The sequence below is a fragment of the Mytilus galloprovincialis genome, chromosome 12 (genome assembly GCF_965363235.1).
Source record: "Mytilus galloprovincialis chromosome 12, xbMytGall1.hap1.1, whole genome shotgun sequence".
Classification (NCBI taxonomy): domain Eukaryota; kingdom Metazoa; phylum Mollusca; class Bivalvia; order Mytilida; family Mytilidae; genus Mytilus; species Mytilus galloprovincialis.
The window spans coordinates 64764374-64788702 of record NC_134849.1 but is presented as its reverse complement, the minus strand read 5'-3'; the positions used below and the strand labels follow the sequence as shown (position 1 = coordinate 64788702).

Below are 24329 nucleotides of genomic sequence, written 5' to 3'. Positions count from 1 at the left end.
GTATCATCAGAAAAAAAATTCCACAACGTAACAAACATGAATTAGATTTTAACTATCTGTTTAATTATGCCTCGTTCACACGGACATTTAATTCGAATTAAAAAAGAAGAGTGTGTGTACGCGATTAGCGAATTCAATTCGCATTCAATTCGCATTCAATTCGAATTAAATAAAATTGAGAATGGAAATGTGGAATGTGTCAAAGAACCAACAACCCGACCAAATAAAAAAAACAACAGCAAAAGGTCACCAACAGGTCTTCAATGTAGCGAGAAATTCCCGCACCCGGAGGCGTCCTTCAGCTGGCTCCTTAACAAATATATACTAGTTCAGTGATAATGAACGCCATACTAATTTCCAAACTGTACAAAAGAAACTAAAATTAAAATAATACAAGACTAAGAAAGGCCAGAGGCTCCTGACTTGGGACAGGCGCAAAAATGCGGCGGGGTTAAACATGTTTGTGAGATCTCATCTCGGGGGGGGGGGGGGGGGCACTTCCTACGTAATGACTGGTAGGGATGAGCCGCTGGAATAGGTCACTATTTTATGCTTCATGATATATGAAAAGGGTGAGAAATTCAGATTATATATATCAATAGGTTGATATTATCACTTGCTGGATATATATTATAAGTATCTGAAACTAATCAAATGTTCGTATTTATTTTTTATGCTATTTTTGATGCGGTTTAACCTCAGTCGTAAATGCATCAGCTATTTGTCAAACCAATTAAACTTTATTTATTCAACGTGGTATTTCAACTGAGGTTAGAAATAGATGCAATAAATCCAATCATTTTGACATTTCCACCTAATTAACATTGAAAGGTTTGCATACATGAAACATTTGATGAAATTCCACAGCATAGTGTTAGCGTCCTTCAAGAGGGAACGACAAATCAGTTTTTAATTAATGTAAACTCAGTAAAAGTGATATTATCTGAAGTGTTACTACATTTATCTGATAAAACAATATTTATTGTCTTTTCAAATTGAAATTTCTTCATAATAAAAGGGGCAAATAGAGGAGTGAAGAATTTATTGGGAAAGCAAGGTGTAATTATTGCGACTGCGTTGCATCTAAACAAAAACGTAAAATGAGCGGGACCAGAAAATTTTTGTAAACTCTAATGTACAAGAAGCTGAAAAATATCCAAATATATTTATAGGTCTGTTTTTTGTTCATTAATATATGGCAAGGTATATATTTTTGATAAACGAAATATATGAAAAGGGTGGGGTACTTGTTGTCTCAGCTGCTCACCCCTACCAAAAAAAGTTTGAAGTGGCCCCCCCGAGGATCTCAACCCTCCCCCTATACCTCTAAATGTCCATTTTTGATAAGCATGCTCTCGTGTTGTGATAACTTTTTGCACCTATTCCTCGAAAGCCAACATTATTTATAGGTAAATTGTCGGTAGATCAAAGGATGTTGGCATTCAAGGAATAAACCTATACGCTGACTTATAAAAATGTTTTAGTCTTACATGCTGTCTAGTCTGAGCAATGTTTGTAGGACGTTATAAATAAAAAAGGAAAACCGTCAAAACATTATGTGAACGGAAAATACATGGGCTTTGCATACGTGTCTCAAACGATTTAGAAAATCTAGAATATGTGTGAATAATGAATATTTATATTATTTAGACTTTATTATTGTTGTTTTTTTAATATTGTATCTACAAGTTCATGACGATTTAGAGCTTGGCATTTCGTGTAGACACATGTTTCTTGTTGAAGACTAAACATGCGGTCTTGATTTACCTACAGTGTTTTTGTCGTTTGGTTGCCGTCAAATTGAATTATATCCCATATCTCTTATATTATGAGCTTTAAAATCAGCTTACAAGAATTCATTATTGAAAGGTTTATTTGCAATTTTATATGAATATGCCGTAATATATTTATCGGTGTGAGCTGTACCACATACTTATATATGAACTTTATTAATTTCGATCTAAAAAAAGTTCCTAGAAATAGATATTTTAAAAAGTCTTAATAAATTCCAATGATCACAAATCTAATCTAAATCCAATTTTTTCCTGATTCTAACATACGTTGTTCCTTTTTTTTTTGGTTTAATTTTGTAGTAATTTGCTAGTCAGTCAGATTCGGATTCCGGGTGACATTGCGTACGCTTTGTCCTTTGATTTAGAAATACATAATTTTAGCATTATTATTTTTTTTTTATCTTTGCTACGCTCGATGTTTTTGCTTCCGCTGTATCAAAGCTAGTGAATTAGTCAAAATGTCCGTACAATGTATAGTAATATTTCTTTTCATGACTTGTTTATTCTTCAATATAAGCGTTGGCTATTTTTATCTGACAATTTCAAATATGTCTAGAAAGTTCGCTGTAGTGTTCCATAAATGTCTTATGGCTTAGTGCACCAAAGCGGCCTGGGTGGGTTTTAGACGTACCGGCAAGTCCCTTGCCCACAATAGCACAACCGTTTTTTTTATGATCATTTTTTTTAAATTGCTGGGACTATCATACTAATAGCATAATAGACCCCGTTAAATCTGGTTTTTATATAATTACATTGGTAATTGTGCAATTTATTCTGTACATGTTTTTATAAAATTCGTAAATAATTGTATTCAATATTTTCGTCATTTATAAATGTTTTATCAACAAATATCTGTATTTTGATTTAGGATATGTTTAGGACGTCCTAACATAAGATTCGTCTGAGATAGCTTCGAGACACAACTTAAGAGTGTCCTAAGTTGATCTTAAGTCCGTCCTAAAATTGGTTTTATCTATGACTTTGGACGAATCTTAGGAGAGGCTTTCGAGAACACCACCCAGAGCTCTGCCGTTACACCCAATTTACAGTGACCATGACAAATCTCACTACTAGTCTTGTTTGTAGTCTGCTCGACTGTCTTCTCTACTACCTGATTGTCTATTATTGTTCTTTGTATTCCAATGAATTCTTCAGATATTTATTTAGTAACGCTTCGAATACCAGATAATTAGTTATCTTGACCGTAGAAACTCGTCAATGGGCTGATAAATAATTATTGTATTATAAATAGCCTCGGAATAAATTTTATTTTATATCATTGGTTTGGGCAAAGTAGTATTCATCTTATGTCAGACTTAAACAAGCAATTATACACAGTTCCCTATTATAATTTAGATAGATCTCTGGTCATAGACCACAATTAAATTCCTCTATTAGTTATTTGTAAAGTTTTGTCTCATTAAAAAAAATACAAGTCTTCTTGTCAAATATGTTGTGTGTGTTAGGTACAGTATTAGTACAAAAATATATCAAAAATTCAGAAAGATTGAACTAATCCATCTTACGAATTTAGCCAATTCACATCCACACCCTTATTGCCAGACTAGTTGAGAGATATTTAGAATACTGTAAATATGACCCTTTTGCACATGGCCTAATTATCTTTCCGTATCAAAATCAATTAAAATACAACATTCACAAAAAAAATATTTTTCCTTTCTTCACATTTCCAGCCTAAAAAAAAACTAAAAAATGAACAAGGAAGGGAAAGAAAAAATAATTGAGAAAAAATACACTTTAAGTAAAAGGATCTATATTTGTAAAAGAATCACATGCACAAATGGTTTTCCGTGTGAGTATATAGGTCATCGTACGGCCTTCAGCAATGAGCAAAGCCAAGTCTGCTATAACAGGCGCAAACTTACGAAAGTAAAACAATTCAAACGAGAAAAATAACGGCCTAATTTATACATAAAAAAAATGAACAAAAACAAATATATAACACACTAACAAACGAAAACCACTGAATAATAGGCTCCTGACTTTGGGCAGGCACATTCATATAGAATGTGGCGGGGTTAAACATGTAACCGGCATCCCAATCCTCCCACTAAACTGGGACAGTGGTGTAACAGTACAACATTAGAATGAACAAAACAAATCAAGTAAAAAAGGCTCAACTCATCAGATAGATACAAACAGAAATACTACCATATGAACGTGGCTGGGTACTTGTATATCCTATCGACAAAATGACACTATGTACAGATCTGTGAGTACTACCAGTTACTTACAGCATGGAAGTAATATTGGAAGGAATAACATCGTCGTCACTTCAAAGGTTTCATCTGCGTTACCGCCCATCTTTCAATAACTCGTTAATTGGTTCAATATCTGGCATGGAAGTTTATTCTCCGCATGTGATCGATCAAATCACTGACACTTATCGGTCATTTTCGTGTTCACGGAGAACTACGAACAGACAAGTTTTTGTCGAATATACATGCGAAGTAACCCGAATAGTCCATTCGTTACATTCCGTTGATGTACGCTGCCGAAAAGAGTCATTCGTTCAATTTTTATTTTAGTCCAATTTTTCCCTATTTTTGGTTAGTTTGAACTTAATAGTTAAAACCGACAGCTATCACATACGAAATTGGAGAACAAAGTTGTGTCATTTCAATTTTAAAATTTACAGACAATTAAAAAACCATTTCCGTATAAAGTTAAGAAGATGACTGTACAAAAAATACGTTTAGACACCCTTTATTAAATACGAAAAATCTAAATCTCTCGTGTATTTATAGTCAATTAAATTATTAACAATTCTAAACGGTTCTATCCTTCAATTTAAGTTCTTGATACATAAACTAATTTGTGTAAAAATGAATTTACCGTAAGACAGATAGATGCAAGCCCATTTCGTCGGTTTGTTATATTTTTTGCTGTATAGCTTATTATATTAATACAAGCATTCCACAATAAACACTTTTTAAATATATATTTACGAAAATATTATCCCCGTTTTAGTTGTCCAGTTTCAATAATGCAATCAATGACATTTATGACATATACATAAATTTAGAATACTTGAAAGTAAATATTATTTCATTCAATCTCGATAAACTTTGCACATTTCAACAGTAAAAAAATCTATGCCTACATTTGCCTACATTATTTTGTTAAACATCATGTGAAACCTGATCGATTCATCGGTATTTAACTGTTTAACTCGGGATCCGCTTTTAACCGGAAAATACTTTTAGAACAGTTTAAAACAAACGGTAAAAAGCAAAAATATGCTAAATTAAATACAATTTTCCATGTTAAACTGCTGTAGTTTGAACAATTCTCGTCCGTTTTTCAAGTTTTTTTCACCATTCGATTTCTTTCTAAAGGTAGATATTCTATGTGATACAGCGCTACCTTGTTATTAATAAACTAGGGATTTCCCACAGGTGCGCTATAATTACCGGACTCGATAAAACCACGTGACTGATAAGAAATTCCAGATGCCTTTTTCAACCGCGGTAACGCAGATAGTAACCAAAGGCGTCTTACCGCTGAGACTATAATTGGATGAAATCGTATGACTTTAGTACAGAGCTCAGCATGCTATAAATACATGCTAATTAGTCGTTGTTATTCCTTCTAAATATTACTTCCATGCTTACAGCTAGTTCAAAGCCACTAACAACTAATTTAAAAAAAAACATGCCTCTTAGTCTCTTTCTAGAAGAAAACGCCATATCGATGGAAATTAGAATATACTAGGCCATTTTGAAAGTCTACTCTTGAATTTTGAAATTAGCATACATGTATATAGTTTATAATCTACCATATCCCGTCCGTCATTCGTCATTGTCGGTTTTTTTTTTACATAACGGTACTGCAGTATGTATGGTATCTTTTCACGGATAAGAAAACAACTGTTGTCCTATAGATTATGGTTTACTTATATATTTCAGTTAACAACCAGTTGCTACTTTTTGAGGAAGGTGGATCTTTTTTCTGAGGGAAATTAATTTTCAACTTTGTACAATTTTGATGTGCAAACATTAGTTTTTACTTTTGTACACTTTTTTCTACATTAAGTTGGGTAAAATATATATAATTTCATTCTGTTTGGTAAGGTTATTTATTTTCAAGTTTTCACCAGGCCAGACCATACCCGTAGCCAACGTTGGAGGGTTGGTTCGGTGGACCCCTCCTTGAAAACAAATAAGCACTGTTAAAGTCAACGTTCTGTTCGAATTGTGACTGTTAAAGTAGAGTTTGTGATTACAGCAACTATAAGTAATCATATGGTCTACACCACTATTAGTCAACCAGATACCTGGTTGTCAATCTGAATGGATCCGACATGACAAAATGTGAAACAATTCAAACGAAAAATACAACTCATTCTCGAGACAAACTTGCCTTCAGAGTTACATGTGATCCATGTATAGCAAATAAGATTAGGCAATAAAGAGTAATCAAGTAATTGATGAGCTATATACACCAAACAAACTAATTTCCCGGTATTCGAAGCGTTACTAAATAAATTTCTAAAGAACTTATTGGGATTCAAAGAACAATAATAGACAATAAGGTAGTAGAGAAGACAGTCGAGCAGACTACAAACAAGACTAGTAGTGAGATTTGTCAAGGTTATTGTAAATTGGGTGTAAATAGTAAATATTATTTATGTTATTATTTTATTTTTTACGCTGTCTTAATTTGTAAATAATTATTAAGTATAATATGTATAGTATAGCGTCGTGTAAGTCATTTTTGGGCTAGACATTGTTTGCTTTATAGTGTATTGAATAATTTTTATTGCAATCAATTTATAATTCATTACAAGGAAAACTAAACTAAGTGGACCGTATGTCATCGCATACAAGACAGCTGATTGGATAAATATGATAGGCTGTTACGCCTACATTGATACTGATGTCCAATCGAATACCAGCAGACACCTGTCAGTAAAAACAAATTTCAATCGTGGATAAATTAGAAATTTATTTGTGTATTCGATATTTGAAAAATAAGTTACTCTATTCGTTTAATATTTTTTAGGTGAATTTCAAAAACTGTTTTTTTCACTTTCTTATAGGAAGGTATTTAAATATGAGCGTAACACATGTAACGGAATTTTACAAGCATTTTATATAGCGAATTGTGTTTTCCGGAACGTACTATTTTCAATATTTCACAAACCTCTGAAAAAATTAGATCATACAGGTTTCATCTACTATGTGCATAAAAAGCACTATCAAATTTTATTTGTAAATTGTAAAAGATTAAGAATATTTTTGTATATGTACTAAATAATCTGAAATAAAACAAAACATATTTCTCTTGGCCTGAATTCAATCGTAATCTGAAATAAAACAAAACATATTTCTCTCGGCCTGAATTCAGTCGTAAGCAAATTTTCATCCTTTTTTTTTTTATCTATTTGCAAATGACGAAGAATTCTCCTTAAACTGTGATTCATTAATATTTGATATTACTTCCATGATTAAACCGACAGACTTACTTTAAAGGACAAAATACAAGCGTGTACTACCAGCCAAGGAAATGAGTTTTATTAAAGTAACTAATCTAAGTGGTCATCGATGTGTAATATTTGACACTGGGCATTATTTGTGGACCAATGCAATAAAAATACAGTAAACTATCAATCAAAATTAAATATTTTTGAATGTAACAATATGCTACAAATTCATTTGATTCACTGAATTTTTATATTTTTTTTTTCTAAATGAAAATGTAATAAACTGCCCCCGTTTATTATAAATAAGAAGATGTGGTATGTGTGCCAATGAAACAACTCTCCGTCAAGTCACATGGTATAATTTAATTAGAGGTCAAAAGTACTGCCTCAACACGGAGCTTTGGTCCTCATTGAACAGCAAGCTATAACGGTCCCTAAAATGACAATACAAGTAAGATGGAAAACAAAAGTATAATCTATTAGTACGGTCATTTCGCTACGTTATTTCGTCAATTCCGAATTACAAGTAAGCGTCTCACTGTTTATCAAAATGAGTAGTAACACTGGTGCCTAAAATAATCCGATTCGAAAGTGAAATATAAACCATTAGATTTTATCCATCGTGTCTTAACTAACGTTGTTTGATATTTTTTCTATGATATGATTAACTCCTGTATTTATTTCGTGCTAAAAATATAACGATAAAAAAGATCAATGGAGTTATCGACATCAGTCTTTATATGTATATAATGGCAAGGACGTATAACTAACATACGTCCTTGATAATGGTCAATATAAACTGTCAATTAAATTTTTAAAATATACTTATATTGTTGTTGAATGTATTTAAAAAAATAAAATGATGTTTTTTTGTAAATGTAATAATTCAACCCGGTTTAACCTTTTAAATTTTATATAAAAGATAAAACATGGAACTTCATTCATCATACGTCCATTACGTTCACGAATGGGTAACTGATATTAGAGTATAAGGCAGCATATCATTCGTTAATAAACTTCAGAAAAAAAACGCAATTTGTAATCTGTGGTTTGAATTTTCGTCAGATGTGCCATTGACATAATGGTTGTATTATGGGTGAAATATTTGCCACTAGACGTTTAGTAAAACCCATTCAAATCCAAATCAAACCGCTCTATTTGATGCAAAAGAAACGTGACAGGCAGTGCTATCGAGGTATATGATCAGATTTTTTCAGCCATCAGTGCACATGATAAATAAGTGATGCACGAAAAAAAAGGAGATGTAAGATATACGCCAATGAGACAGCAACCGAACTACGGAAATAACCGAAAGCCATCTAAAGGGAGACGTGTCGACTTCAACAAGAGACAAATATTCCAACATTATGTCTTATAAGTGCTATCAATTATTTATTTCGGACAGAACTCGGACATCGTAGAGTCTATACATTTGTAACATATTGGACTTTCATGTTACGTATCGCATTGAAACATGAACGCGGACCTCGATGAGAACAAATGGATTGAAATTTGCCATTTTACTATTTTATTTTCAACAGATTCACATTTTTTAAACCGTGCATCAATATTTTAATGTTTTTATTTAAATTTCTTAAATGTCACATCTATTGTTCATTCATTTGTTAACAAATGTGAAGTATGCGACTTTACTAAGAATACACACATTTAACTGAATTCGATAAAATTTGATGAAAAAAACCCCGATAAATAAATAAAGTTTGTCTTGCTTGAGTGATTTACCTGTACAAAGCTCGGGTCTCAACGATGTTTAAAACGAATTGATGCCTGTTTGAAATAGTTTAACGGGGGCGTGGCCTAATAGTTTGACGTACATTACCAGCAACTTGATTTCAATTGATTCACCGCAAAGAAATCTATTTGACTGGCGTTAAAATGAATTGAAATGAATTGAAATGAATTAAAAATATTTTTTAATTTTTGTCAATCTTTATCAACTAACAATTAATCTCATTTAAATAGCGTTAACACGTTTTTGTCCGTTCAAGCTAAATTTGGGTTACTAGTGATCATGACACAACATTGATGCTCAACACAGAACTAGAAAAAAACATCATGACACAGCACTGATGTTCATACATAACATGACACACATCATGACACAACACTGATGTTCAACACACCACATGAGACATATCATGACACAACACTAATATTCAACACAGAACATGAGACATATCATGACACAAAACTAATGTTAAACACAAAACGTGAGACACATCATGACACAACACTTGTTTTCAATACAAAATAGGAGACACATCATGAAACACCATGCATTTAAAGACAACATGTGACATATCATGACACAACACTGATATTCAACATGGAACATGAATCACATGACACAACACTGATGTTCAACACAGGACATGAATCATATGACAGAACATTGATGTTCAACACAGAACATGAGAGACAACAGGACACAACACTTATGTTCAACACAGAACAAGACACATATTAGGACACAACACTGATGTACAACAACGGAACATTAATCACATGACACAACACTGATGTTCAACACAGGACATGAATCATATGACAGAACATTGATGTTCAACACAGAACATGAGAGACAACAGGACACAACACTTATGTTCAACACAGAACATGAGAGACAACAGGACACAACAATGATGTTCAACACAGAACATGATACACAACAGGACACACCACTAATGTTCCACACAGAAAATGAGACACATCATTACACCTCACTGAACTATACATGTAATCAGAGTACAGCACTAAATGTGAAACCTACCTTTTTTTAAAGCATAACACTGACATACTAATACTAACATATGTTCTGCACCTGACTACTCAGAGTAAATTGACACACAAATATAACAACACACAACACAAGGCCTGGACCTGACCTGACTACTCGGAGTAAATATACAAACAAATATAACAACAAACAACACATGGTCTGGACCTGACTACTCAGAGAAAATAAACAAACAAATATCACAACTCATGGTCTGGACCTGACCTGACTACTCAGAGTAAATAGACAACCAAATATGACAACACACAACACATGGTCTGGTCCTGACTACTCGGAGTAAATAGACAAACAAATATGACAACACACAACACATGGTCTGGACCTGACCTGACTACTCAGAGTAAATAGACAAACAAATACATCAACAAACGACACATGGTCTGGACATGCCTACTGAGAGTAAATAGACACAAATACAACAACTAACAACACATGCTTTAGACCTGACTACTGAGAGTAAATAGACAAACAAATACGACAACACACAACACATGTTCTGGACCTGACTACTCAGAGTAAATAGACAAACGAATACAACACAACATAACACATGGTCTGGACCTGACTACTCAGAGTAAATAGACAAACGAATACGACACAACACAACACATGGTCTGGACATGACTTGACTACTCAGAGTAAATAGACATACAAATATAACAACAAACAACACATTATCTGGACCTGACCTGACTACTCAGAGTAAATAGACAAACAAATACAACAACTAACAACACATGGGTTGGACCTGACCTGACTACTCAGAATAAATATACAAACAAATATAACAACAAACAACACATGGTCTGGACTTGACTACTCAGAGTAAATAGACAAACAAATATCACAACTCATGGTCTGGACCTGACCTGACTACTCAGAGTAAATAGACAAACAAATATAACAAAACACAACACACCGTCTGAACATTTGACTACTTAGAGTAAATAGACAAACAAATATCACAACTCATGGTCTGGACATGACCTGACTACTCAGAGTAAATAGACAAACAAATATAACAACACACAACACATTGTCTGGACCTGACCCGACTACTCAGAGTAAATAGACAAATAAATATGACAACACACATAACATGGTCTGGACCTGACCTGACTACTCAGAGTAAATAGACAAACAAATACAACAACTAACAACACATGGTCTGGACCTGGCTACTCAGAGTAAATAGACAAAGAAATATAACAACACACAAAACATGGTCTTGACCTGACTACTCAGAGTAAATAGACAAACAAATATAACAACTAACAAAACATGGTCTGGACCTGACTACTCAGAGTAAATAGACAAACAAATATAACAACAAGCAACACATGGTCTGGACCTGACTACTCAGAGTAAATAGACAAATAAATATAACAACACACAACACATGGTCTGGACCTGACTACTCAGAGTAAATAAACATACAAATACAACAACTAACAACACATGGTCTGGACCTGACTTGACTACTCAGAGTAAATAGACATACAAATATAACAACAAACAACACATGATCTGGACCTGACCTGACTACTCAGAGTAAATAGACAAACAAATACAACAACTAACAACACATGGTCTGGACCTGACCTGACTACTCAGAATAAATATACAAACAAATATAACAACAAACAACACATGGTCTGGACTTGACTACTCAGAGTAAATAGACAAACAAAAATCACAACTCATGGTCTGGACCTGACCTGACTACTCAGAGTAAATAGACAAACAAATATAACAAAACACAACACATGGTCTGAACATTTGACTACTCAGAGTAAATAGACAAACAAATATCACAACTCATGGTCTGGACATGACCTGACTACTCAGAGTAAATAGACAAACAAATATAACAACACACAACACATTGTCTGGACCTGACCCGACTACTCAGAGTAAATAGACAAAAAAATATAACAACACACAACACATGGTCTGGACCTGACTACTCAGAGTAAATAAACATACAAATACAACAACTAACAACACATGGTCTGGACCTGACTTGACTACTCAGAGTAAATAGACATACAAATATAACAACAAACAACACATGATCTGGACCTGACCTGACTACTCAGAGTAAATAGACAAACAAATACAACAACTAACAACACATGGTCTGGACCTGACCTGACTACTCAGAATAAATATACAAACAAATATAACAACAAACAACACATGGTCTGGACTTGACTACTCAGAGTAAATAGACAAACAAAAATCACAACTCATGGTCTGGACCTGACCTGACTACTCAGAGTAAATAGACAAACAAATATAACAAAACACAACACATGGTCTGAACATTTGACTACTCAGAGTAAATAGACAAACAAATATCACAACTCATGGTCTGGACATGACCTGACTACTCAGAGTAAATAGACAAACAAATATAACAACACACAACACATTGTCTGGACCTGACCCGACTACTCAGAGTAAATAGACAAAAAAATATAACAACACACAACACATGGTCTGGACCTGACTACTCAGAGTAAATAGACAAACAAATATAACAACACACAAAACATGGTCTGGACCTGACCTGACTACTCAGAGTAAATAGACAAACAAATATAACAACAAGCAACACATGGTCTGGACCTGACTACTCACAGTAAATAGACAAATAAATATAACAACAAGCAACACATGGTCTGGACCTGACTACTCAAAGTAAATAGACAAATAAATATAACAACACACAACACATGGTCTGGACCTGACTACTCAGAGTAAATAAACATACAAATACAACAACTAACAACACATGGTCTGGACCTGACTTGACTACTCAGAGTAAATAGACATACAAATATAACAACAAACAACACATGATCTGGACTGACCTGACTACTCAGAGTAAATAGACAAACAAATACAACAACTAACAACACATGGTCTGGACCTGACCTGACTACTCAGAATAAATATACAAACAAATATAACAACAAACAACACATGGTCTGGACCTGACTACTCAGAGTAAATAGACAAACAAATATCACAACTCATGGTCTGGACCTGACCTGACTACTCAGAGTAAATAGACAAACAAATATCACAACTCATGGTCTGGACCTGACCTGACTACTCAGAGTAAATAGACAAACAAATATAACAAAACACAACACACGGTCTGAACCTGACCTGACTACTCAGAGTAAATAGACAAACAAATAGTACAACTCATGGTCTGGATATGACCTGACTACTCAGAGTAAATAGACAAACAAATATAACAACACACAACACATTGTCTGGACCTGACCCGACTACTCAGAGTAAATAGACAAACAAATATGACAACACATGGTCTGGACCTGACCTGACTACTCAGAGTAAATAGACAAACAAATACAACAACTAACAACACATGGTCTGGACCTGGCTACTCAGAGTAAATAGACAAACAAATACAACAACACACAACACATGATCTGGACCTGACTACTCAGAGTAAATAGACAAACAAATATAACAACAAACAACACATGGTCTGGACCTGACCTGACTACTCAGAGTAAATAGACAAACAAATACATCAACAAACAACACATGGTCTGGACCTGACTACTCACGAGTAAATAGACAAACAAATACAACAACACACAACACATGGTTTGAACCTGACTACTCAGAGTAAATAGACAAACAAATACATCAACAAACAACACATGGTCTGGACATGACTACTCAAGTGTAAATAGACAAACAAATACAACAACACACAACACATGATCTGGACCTGACAATTCAGAGTAAATAGACACACAAATACAACAACACACAACACATGGTCTGGACCTGACCTGACTACTCAGAGTAAATAGACAAACAAATACATCAACAAACAACACATGGTCTGGACCTGACTACTCAAGAGTAAATATACAAACAAATACAACAACACACAACACATGGTCTGAACCTGACTACTCAGAGTAAATAGACAAACAAATACATCAACACACAACACATGATCTGGACCTGACTACTCAGAGTAAATAGACAAACAAATACAACAACACACAACACATGGTCTGGACCTGACCTGACTATTCAGAGTAAATAGACAAACAAATACATCAACAAACAACACATGGTCTGGACCTGACTACTCAAGAGTAAATAGACAAACAAATACAACAACACACAACACATGGTTTGAACCTGACTACTCAGAGTAAATAGACAAACAAATAAAACAACACACAACACATGGTCTTGACCTGACCTAACTACTCAGAGTAAATATACAAACAAATATAACAACAAACAACACATGGTCTGGACCTGACAATTCAGAGTAAACAGACAAACAAATATAACAACAAACAACACATGGTCTGGACCTGACTACTCAGAGTAAATAGACAAATAATATAACAACACCCAACACATGGTCTTGACTTGATTACTCAGTAAATAGACAATTAATATAACAACACCCAACACATGGTCTTGACCTGACTACTCAGTAAATAGACAATTAATATAACAACATACAACACATGGTCTTGACCTGACTACTCAGTAAATAGACAATTAATATAACAACATACAACACATGATCTGGACCTGACCTGACTACTCACAGTTAATAGGCAAACAAATATAACAACAAAAAACACATAGTCTGGACCTGACTACTCATAGTATATAGACAAACAAATATAACAACACACAACACATGGTCCAGGTTGTCTGATTTGGTACGGGCACAAAATATGGAGGGGTTAAAAGATATTTGCTTTTGTACCATTCCCCCTTGGCCTATCTAGACCATTGGTATTAAAAATAAAACACACAATAATAAAACCTGCACTTTTCTATTACCATTGGTCTGTATGTTAACTGATACTTAGTCATTATACTGAATCAACATTAAATCAAAATTCTGAATTAAATTAGACAGTTTTAATGGAAAAATGGATGCATGGTTTGATTTTGAAATATTTCTCTTTTTGTTTGAGTTATGGATGGTGAAGTTCTTATTTTGCTTCTTGACATGAAACAATTTTTTACACTTATGTTTCACTTGATGTTGTGTTAACAACTTTAGTCAGGTAGTGATATGTATAAAGATCTAATGTAGAAATATCTTGTAGAAAGGACAAATAGTCATTAGATTCATATAAAATGTAATTCCCTTTAATCATATAATTGTTCTGTATCTGACATGTCTGAAAATACTACTCTTTTTCACTTTTCTTTCATTTTTTTTAAATTAATGATTATACTGAATCTGCACTAAATCCTGTTGTTAATTAGACATGATTAATGGACAACAAATGCTTGAATGAATAATAATAATGATAATAATAATAATCTTTATTTAAACATGTTAAAGAGGATCTCATTTTCTTTATGTTGTACTAAATCAGGAAATAAAACTTTTTTCATGCTTTTTTGAATAATGTATGAAAGGAATCTACACTAAATCCTGTTGTTAATTATACAGGTTTAATGGACAACAAATATTTGTAATAATCATATAAAGTGGGGTCTCATTTTACTCATAGTATTGTTCTGAATCAGAAAATATATCTTTTTTTCATTTTTCTTTGAAAAATTTACTTTTATAAAATTTATGATTTTACTGAATCTACACTAAATCCTGTTGTTAATCAGACAGTTTTAATTAATGTGACTGGTCATTTTTGTTTATATTTATTACACAACATTGTCCAGTTTATCAGACAAGTTTTGATGTCAGTTGTATTATTCCAGGATGGTGGACGGACAGCATTAATGTGGGCAGCCAGGTGGGGACATGTGGAAGTGTCTCGACTACTTCTGGAGAACAGATGTAACACAGATATCACATCAGTATGTCATCTACTAAGTCTGGTTACATTACTTTTAATCAAAACAAAATCATGTTGTTAATAAGACAGGTTTAATGAACAACAAATATTTGTAATAATCATATAAAGTGGGGTCTCATTTTACTCGTAGTATTGTTCTGAATCAGAAAATATAACTTTTTTTCATATTTCTTTGAAAAAATTACTTTTATAAAATTAATGATTAAACTGAATCTACACTAAATCCTGTTGTTAATTAGACAGTTTTAATTAATGTGACTGGTCATTTCTGTTTATATTTATTACACAACATTGTCCAGTTTATCAGACAAGTTTTGATGTCAGTTGTATTATTCCAGGGTCTTGGATGGACAGCATTAATGTGGGCAGCCAGGGAAGGACATGTGGAAGTGTCAATACTACTCCTGGAGAACAGATGTAACAAAGATATCACAGATGTATGTTATCTACTAAATCTGATCACATTACTTTTAATCAACATAAAATCATGTTGTTAATAAGACAGGTTTAATGAACAACAAATATTATTAGTTAGAATCATATAAAGTGGGGTCTCATTTTACTTGTCTCCTCGTACTAAATCAGGAAATGTAACTATTTTTCATATTTCTTTGAAAAAGTTTTTTTTTAAATTGATCATTATTCTAAACCATGTTAATCAGACAGATTTCATTATTATATCAACAAATACTTGCTAAAATTATATAAAATGAGATCTCAATTATCTCAGTGCATTGCACTGAATCCCTTGATATAAATATTTTATGCATTTCTTGAAAAAAGGTTAACATGACATTTCTGATGGAAGTTCTGACATCCCACAAAAAAACTTGTTGTTTATTTGTTGTTTATGTACAATATGAATACAAGTTTGACTGGTCATTTTGTTCAGTTTTGACCACTGATTCATGTGATATACATTTTGTTTTTATTTATTACACAACATTATCCTGTTTATCAGACACGTTTTATATCAGTTGTAGGATATGTTGTATACTATTTATATTGGTAACAAAGTAGTATCCATAATATTTACATGTTATTTGGTATTATTATAGAAAGATGGTAATACAGCTTTACATCTGGCTGCTGAGTGGGGAGAGCTGCATGTCACAAGATATCTAGTAGAAGAAGGAGGCATCAGTCCCTTTGTTAAAACACATAAGGTAATATATTATAGTAAAGGCTCAGTATTCAACTAGTAAATAATGCATCACTAAAATGATGTTTAAGATATTTTTGGTCAAATGGATTTTTTTTCTCAAGGTTATAGTTACACATGTGTCATATGATACTTTAAAATGAAAGTGTTTTATAGACTTGTATGGCTTAGTTTTACTATAAAACACATGAACATAGATGATCAGGCCACCCTTAAAAAATTGTTTGTTTGGCATTGCTGACCCACACTATCAGCAGGTGGGTAGGTATGTAGGGATTTTTTTTTTTACATTTAAAAGCTTTATACATGTAAATCATGAGTCTCTAGATCAATGTTGTCTAAAACATTGCAGTATTGTTGTGTGTACATGCTGGTGGTTTCTTTGAAAGGGGTCAACCGTCAATGTCACATTCTTCTTCTTCAAATGAACTGCTGGTCAGATTTACTTAGGGTTTCATAGAATGTTAGACTAATATGTCTAGGTGAGCCATCAATCTTTCGTTTGTGCATTTGGGTCTATTGAGGGGTATTTTGGGGGAGGGGGGAAATGAGGGAGGGGTTTACTATAGAACCCTATGGAATTTTATTTTCTAAAATTTTCAAATGAATATAACTTGAAACTGTAAGTGATAAACACATGCAATCTTCAGAAATAATCATAGGACAATAAAACAAATCACATGAAATATAGGGTGAGTCCCTGGGGGTCATCCCCACCCCCTTCAATTTGAGAATATGCTATTATCTTGTAAACGGTCCAGATCCCCACCCCTAAACCATATATATTCTTGAATGGGACGATAAAACAAATCAAACGAAATTAAAGGGAAGTCCCTGGGGGTCACCCCCACCTCGTTCAATTTGAAAATATGCTATTGTCTTGTAAAAGGTGCAGATCCCCACCCCTAAACCATATATATTCTTGAAGGGGACAATAAAACAAATCAAATGAAATAAAAGGGAAGTTCGGGGGGGGGGGGGGGGGGTCCCCCCGACCCGTTCAATTCGGGAATGTGCTATTAACTTGTAAACTGTCCAGATCCCCACCCCTAAACCATATATTTTTCTTGTGGGGGACAATACAACAAATGGAATGAATTAAAAGGGAAGTGCCTAGGGGGTCACCCCACCCCCTCTTGTTTGAAAACTTGTAAATGGTCCAGATCCCCACCCCTAAACCATATATATTCTTGAATGGGACAATAAAACAAATCAAATGAAATTAAAGGGAAGTCCCTGGGGGTCACCCCACCCCGTTCAATTTGAGAATGTGCTATCATTTTGTAAACAGTCCAGATCCCCACCCCTAAACCATATATATTCTTGTAGTGGACAATAAAACTAATGAAATGAAATTCAAGGTAAGTCCCTGGGGTCACCTTCATCCTGTTCAATTTAAGCATGTGCTATTATCTTTTAAACGGTTCAGATCCCAACCCCTAAACCATAAATATTCTGGTAGGGGATGATAAAACAAATGAAATAAAATAAAAGGGAAGTCTTTAGGGGGTTACCCCACCCCCTCTTGTTTTAAAACTTGTAAACGGTCATGATCCCCACCCCTAAACCGTATATATTCTTGTTCGGAAGAATAAAACACATCAAATGAATAAGAGGGAGAGTCTATAGGAGTCACCCCACCCCTAAACCATAAATATTCTTGTATGAAAAAAAAAACATCAAATGAAATATAGGGAAAGTCCATGGGAGTCACCCCACCCCACATGTATGAAAAACTTTTAAATGGTTGAGATCCCCACCACTAAACCATATATATTCTTGTATGGGACAATAGAATAAATCAAAGTCCCTGGTGGTCACCACCACCCCCTCCTGTTTGAATACTTGTAAATGTATGGGACCATAGGAATGGCGAGTTATGGGAGCTTTGTTTGGGAGACTTTGTAACAGCATCCTGGAATAATTACTTCTTGTTTCATGTAAGACAGTCAGTTTTATTGGCAGACTTAACCAAAGTACCCAGAAAAAAACACAGAACTTCAGGCAGGAAACTGACAAATTAACCATATAAAATGTATGACGTGAAACTTGAAGTTTTATTGTGGGACTGCCCATTGAACAGAACATCTTGAAGTTGTGGTCACAGTTTGGTAAAATAACCATAAGTTAAATGGCTCAACCACTACGGCTCCTTGTACAAATGGACAAAGAATTAAAACTTTGATTGTTTGCTTTGGTTTTATAAACATCACTTTCTCAACATATAAGTAATTGCATGGCAGTCAGTTTTAGTGGTGTACTAAACCGTAGTACTTGAAGGAAAACGCCAACCTGCGGGAGGAAACTGACTAACCTTATCACATATGACATGAAAATCAAACCTTGATTTTGCAACTGCCCAACTAGGGCTCAAACCAATACCTAGATGCTAGTAATCATACATGTAAGGTGTGACGAACTACCATATAAACACGCGTAAGTACTGCCCCTGAGAAGTTTTGAGGATAAAGGATCTGTACCAAATAAGGATAGCAAAATATTAAAAATTTGGAAGGTTGGCACAAATAGACATGGTGTTTATACTAATATTATCCAGGTGCAAGGTTTTTCAGGGCTAGGTTTAAAACATATGATAAAAATAAAATGGAAATATGCATCAGGACAGACAATTTTTGCAGATAAATAAATTATGGGTTGTAATGCTTGTTTGATTAACAGAAATCTGGACATGCATTACATGAATACAGATAAATTAATGAGCCCTTAGAATTGTGAAAAAGGAGGGGATTTTATTCATCACTAGTACACTAGGTACATTTATAAATATATGTTTCTGTCAGTATCTTATATGTTTTAAGAAATATCTTATTCATGTTAAGCATGTTAACAAGAAAGGCAAGAAAAGGGGGAAGTACTTCAATTGATAAAAGATGCTAGTCTTTTAAATATGTATGTTTTGTACCAGGCTAGCATCTACTGGTACAAAACTACTATAAACCTGTAAATCTTGGACCATTTTGGTCTTTAAGCTTTGGTGCTTACAGCCATAATTATCTTGAATGCATCATTGTGGTTCTGACTATAGTAGATACTTTGTTCTCTGGTTCAAGGGAAAATTTGTCAATAAATTTCAAATAATTAATAAGTTCAACAAATGTAAGAGCCTCGCATATTTGTTCTGTGATGTCCCGGTGAAAAACTTGTGACGCGACAAAGCTTTACAAAAGATAAAATTTGAGTCCTCTACAAGGTCTTTCATAATGTTTCTTTAAAAAAATAGCAGAAAATTTGATTTTTGATAAAATCCATCTCAATCTCTCTTAACCAATATATAAAGGGAGATGCTTTACCCTGCCGGCCTCCATGACATTACTTTTGGCAGACTTTTTCTAATCCATGTCATTTAAATGTTTGCTCCCAATACAGTGTAAGGCAAGCGCTTTTAAGATCGTGATTTTAAATAAGTAAAGCCAGGAAGAAACTCGGCAGATACCATCAAATTCCAGCACAATTTCGATTTAAAAAAAATAAAAAACAAATAAATTTCTGAAACGCAAACAAATTATTTGGGCGGCAAGTTTTTCAGTGGGTCGGGCGGCAATGCCAAACAAATGAAATTTTATTTTAGGCCTCATATAAAAGAAATCCAGTATTTGTTTTCAAAATCTTCAAAAATAAAATGATTTTGTTTATAGACCACTAATACATTTTGGGTGATTAGTTATACTAAAAGGGGATAATTTTATTATTCCATAATTTGTAAGCCAAAGTATATGAATATCTCAGTTTTAGAGAAAAGAAGCAATAATAATAACCTATAAGTAAATGGATAAAATAGTTTTTGATATCAAAAATAATAATTATACCCCCGCTTTGAAAAAAGGGGGGTATACTGTTTTACCTCTGTCTGTCCTTCCGTCAGTCAGTCTGTCCGTCCAATGAATATTTTTCGTCGCATTTTTCATAGGAACTACAATGTAAGGATTTCTGAAATTTGGTTTGAGGGTTTATATAAGCCTGCTATACACCTTTTGATGCCTTTTCAGATTCATCACTCAACAACTTCCCTGTTTACCGAACACTTGTATTATTTTACACATGATAACCAAGTTGAAAATTTTCGTCACATTTTTCTCAGGAACTACAATACAAGGATTTCTGAAATTTTGTTTCAAGGTTTATATAAGTATGCTATACCGTGTGATGCGTTTTCAGATTCATCACTCAACAACTTCCTGTTTACCGAACACTTGTACTATTTTACACATGATAACCAAGTTGAAAATTTCCGTCTCATTTTTCTCAGGAACTACAATACAAGGATTTCTGAAATTTGGCTTCAGGATTTATACAAGTCAGCTATACCGTGTGATGCATTTTCAGATTCATCACTCGACAACTTCCTGTTTACGGAACACTTGCATATTTTTACACTATTAAAATTATCCACTTGCGGCGGGGGTATCATCTGTCAGCAGTAGACTAGCTCACAGTTTCACTTGTTTGTATTGATTCAAAATTAGACCTGGCAATATCCTGAATATGGCACTTGTTATTAAACAAAATGAAAACAAACAAACTGTCAAAAGACCCATACACCAATCCGTTGTCGTGACAATGATAACAAAATTATTAGATAGTATCAAAATAGTCTTAAGCAATACATTAAATAAAGGCAACAGTATTAGAAATTCATAAATCGATAGAGAAAAAAATAAATCTGGGTTACAAACTAAAACTCAAGGAAACGCATCAAATATAAGAGAACTACGATACAACAGAAACACAACATTAAAATGTAACACACACAGGAAACGAACTATAATATAACAATGACCATTTCCCTCACTTGGTACAGGGCATTTTAAAATAAAAATGGTGGGCATGCCAAACCTCCAGCTTTAATGGCGATGTTAATTATAACATTAAACTGACAACATTACAAAACAGGACTACAATACAAATAAATGGGAGAAAATATAGGACAGAGAAACAAATGAATAATAGCCAACAAAAGGTACCAGGTTAAAAATTTAATACGCCAGACGTACAAGTTCATCATATATTTATAATTTAATAGTTAAAAAAGCATTCGATTGTAACAGTTACTTTATCTAAGTTATCTCTCCTTTTATCGGAGTTATCTCCCCTTATACAGCAAAGTTTAAAAACAATTAATAAATCTGTTTTTTGTAAAATATAGCAGTAAATATGATAAATCACATTATTTTCTATATTAACATGAAAAGTCTTGCACATAAATTACATACAACTTTCGAAATTTGCACATTTTATTAAAGATATCGACTGTTTATTGTCTGTTTTTTTTTCAAAATCCAATTTGGAGGAGGACACCCCAGCCTCCTTAAGACTGCAAATTTCTTCAAATTCTTGTTTTTAATCTATACTAGAACACACCCGTGATATCACGGGTCCCTGACTGAATAAAAGTATATAACTATGCGCAAGCCTTATTTTAGTATAAGTATTGTCATCTGATAAAGTCATGCCGATTAAAAGATACACAGTTTTTCTCTGCTTTCAAGTCTTTCTGTTTGAACCCGTCGAACTGAAACAATAATATTAATTTTTTTGAAAACAAAAGGTCCTGGAATTGAGTATTTTTTAATCAACAGCATTTTCCTATATAAGTTATAAATAAAGTTGAATTCTTTGCTGCGCTGTTTTACATTATGCCCACTAACAAATTGAAAACTGTACCTATACGCCTTATTTTTAGTCCAGATTTTTAGTATTCGTATTGTTATCTTAGAAAGTCTTACTGATAAAAATACTACAATAGGTAACAATTTGACAATTTAGTAGTGTCAACCCTTGGTTATGACCCGTGTATATAGCATATTAATCCTGAATACAACGTTTGGTGGTGCGCCTGTCAGATGCAGAACGTACAGATAAGGTAATAGGTAACAGGTGAATATACTTTTGGTATCGGTAGCGGACTAGACCCAGAACTTCTTAATTATTGCCAATATTAATTACGTGGAAAACAAAAGGGCCTGGAGTGGTGTAATTTTCAATCTAAACCTTTGTACTATATTAGTTATATATAAAGTTGAATTCTGTGATTTGTCGTTTTTACGTGATGACGGCTGACAAATTGGACCTCGTAATTTTAGTATTATAGATAGTTGGAATAGCTCGAGTATAAGTCGATCCGCTTATAAGTCGGATGCCTTTTCAGCTTTAAAATCTAAGGATTCAGTCTTGACCCGCCTATAAGTCGGTTTAAATTGGGACTTTTTTTTTGGCAGCAGAAAGTAACTGATCATCGGCAAAATCAAGAAATTAAATAGAGATTCATGTATTGAATGAATGTTTGTTTCTTTAAATAAGTACATGTAGAATTGATGTTCATCCTGATAATTTATTCTGTTGATAATAATAAAGATGTATTCATTTCTTGTTACTTGTTTTTATGCCCCACCTACAATAGTAGAGGGGCATTATGTTTTCTGGTCTGTGCCTCCGTTCGTTCGTTTGTTCGTCCGTCCATCTGTGCGTCCGTCTGTGCGTCTGTTCGCTTCAGGTTAAAGTTTTTGGTCAAGGTAGTTTTTGAAGAAGTTGAAGTCCAATCAACTTGAAACTTAGTACACATGTTCCCCATGATATGATCTTTCTAATTTTAATGCCAAATTATAGTTTTGACCCCAATTTCATAATCCACTGAACATAGAAAATGATAGTGCAAAGTTCAGGTTAAAGTTTTTGGTCAAGGTAGTTTTTGATAAAGTTAAAGTTACATCAACTTGAAACTTATGTAAGTGCACATGTTCCCTATGATATGATCTTTGTAATTATAATTCCAAATTATATAAGTTTGACCCCAATTTCACGGTCCACTGAACATAGAAAATGATAGTGCGAGTGGGGCATCCGTGTACTATGGACACATTCTTGTTATTCACTGTTTTGCCTCATACTATTTACGTAATGCATCAATGATTTTGTAGTGTATGACCAAACACCTATTGTTTGAGAAAAACAAATATAAACCAACATAAACCTTAACAAAATAAAAGTCAAACGAAAAAAATTAAATTAATCCAGTTAATCATTAATAACAGACCAGTCATAGTAATAAATAAACTGAGACACAGGATAGACACCATCAATTAATGGATTATAGAAATCAAGGGACACTAACTAATTAACCTATTAACCTGTTACAGATATTTTTTTACACCTATAGTGAATTCAACTCTTTGTCACTTAATTAGGGGTTATTCATGGATTATATTGGCTTGTCAATCAATGTTGTAATTTTTAA

At 33.5% G+C, this 24329-nt stretch overlaps 1 protein-coding gene across 1 annotated transcript in view; it reads left to right on the top strand.

The window, feature by feature from the left end:
* Window positions 1-24329, top strand: part of LOC143054573 (uncharacterized) — a 422571-nt gene that overhangs the window by 327526 nt on the left and 70716 nt on the right. Inside the window, exons 3-5 of the mRNA XM_076227592.1 lie at window positions 15818-15916; window positions 16254-16352; window positions 16974-17081. Of these exons, the coding sequence (XP_076083707.1) occupies window positions 15818-15916; window positions 16254-16352; window positions 16974-17081 (306 nt within the window). The remainder of the gene's footprint in view (window positions 1-15817; window positions 15917-16253; window positions 16353-16973; window positions 17082-24329) is intronic.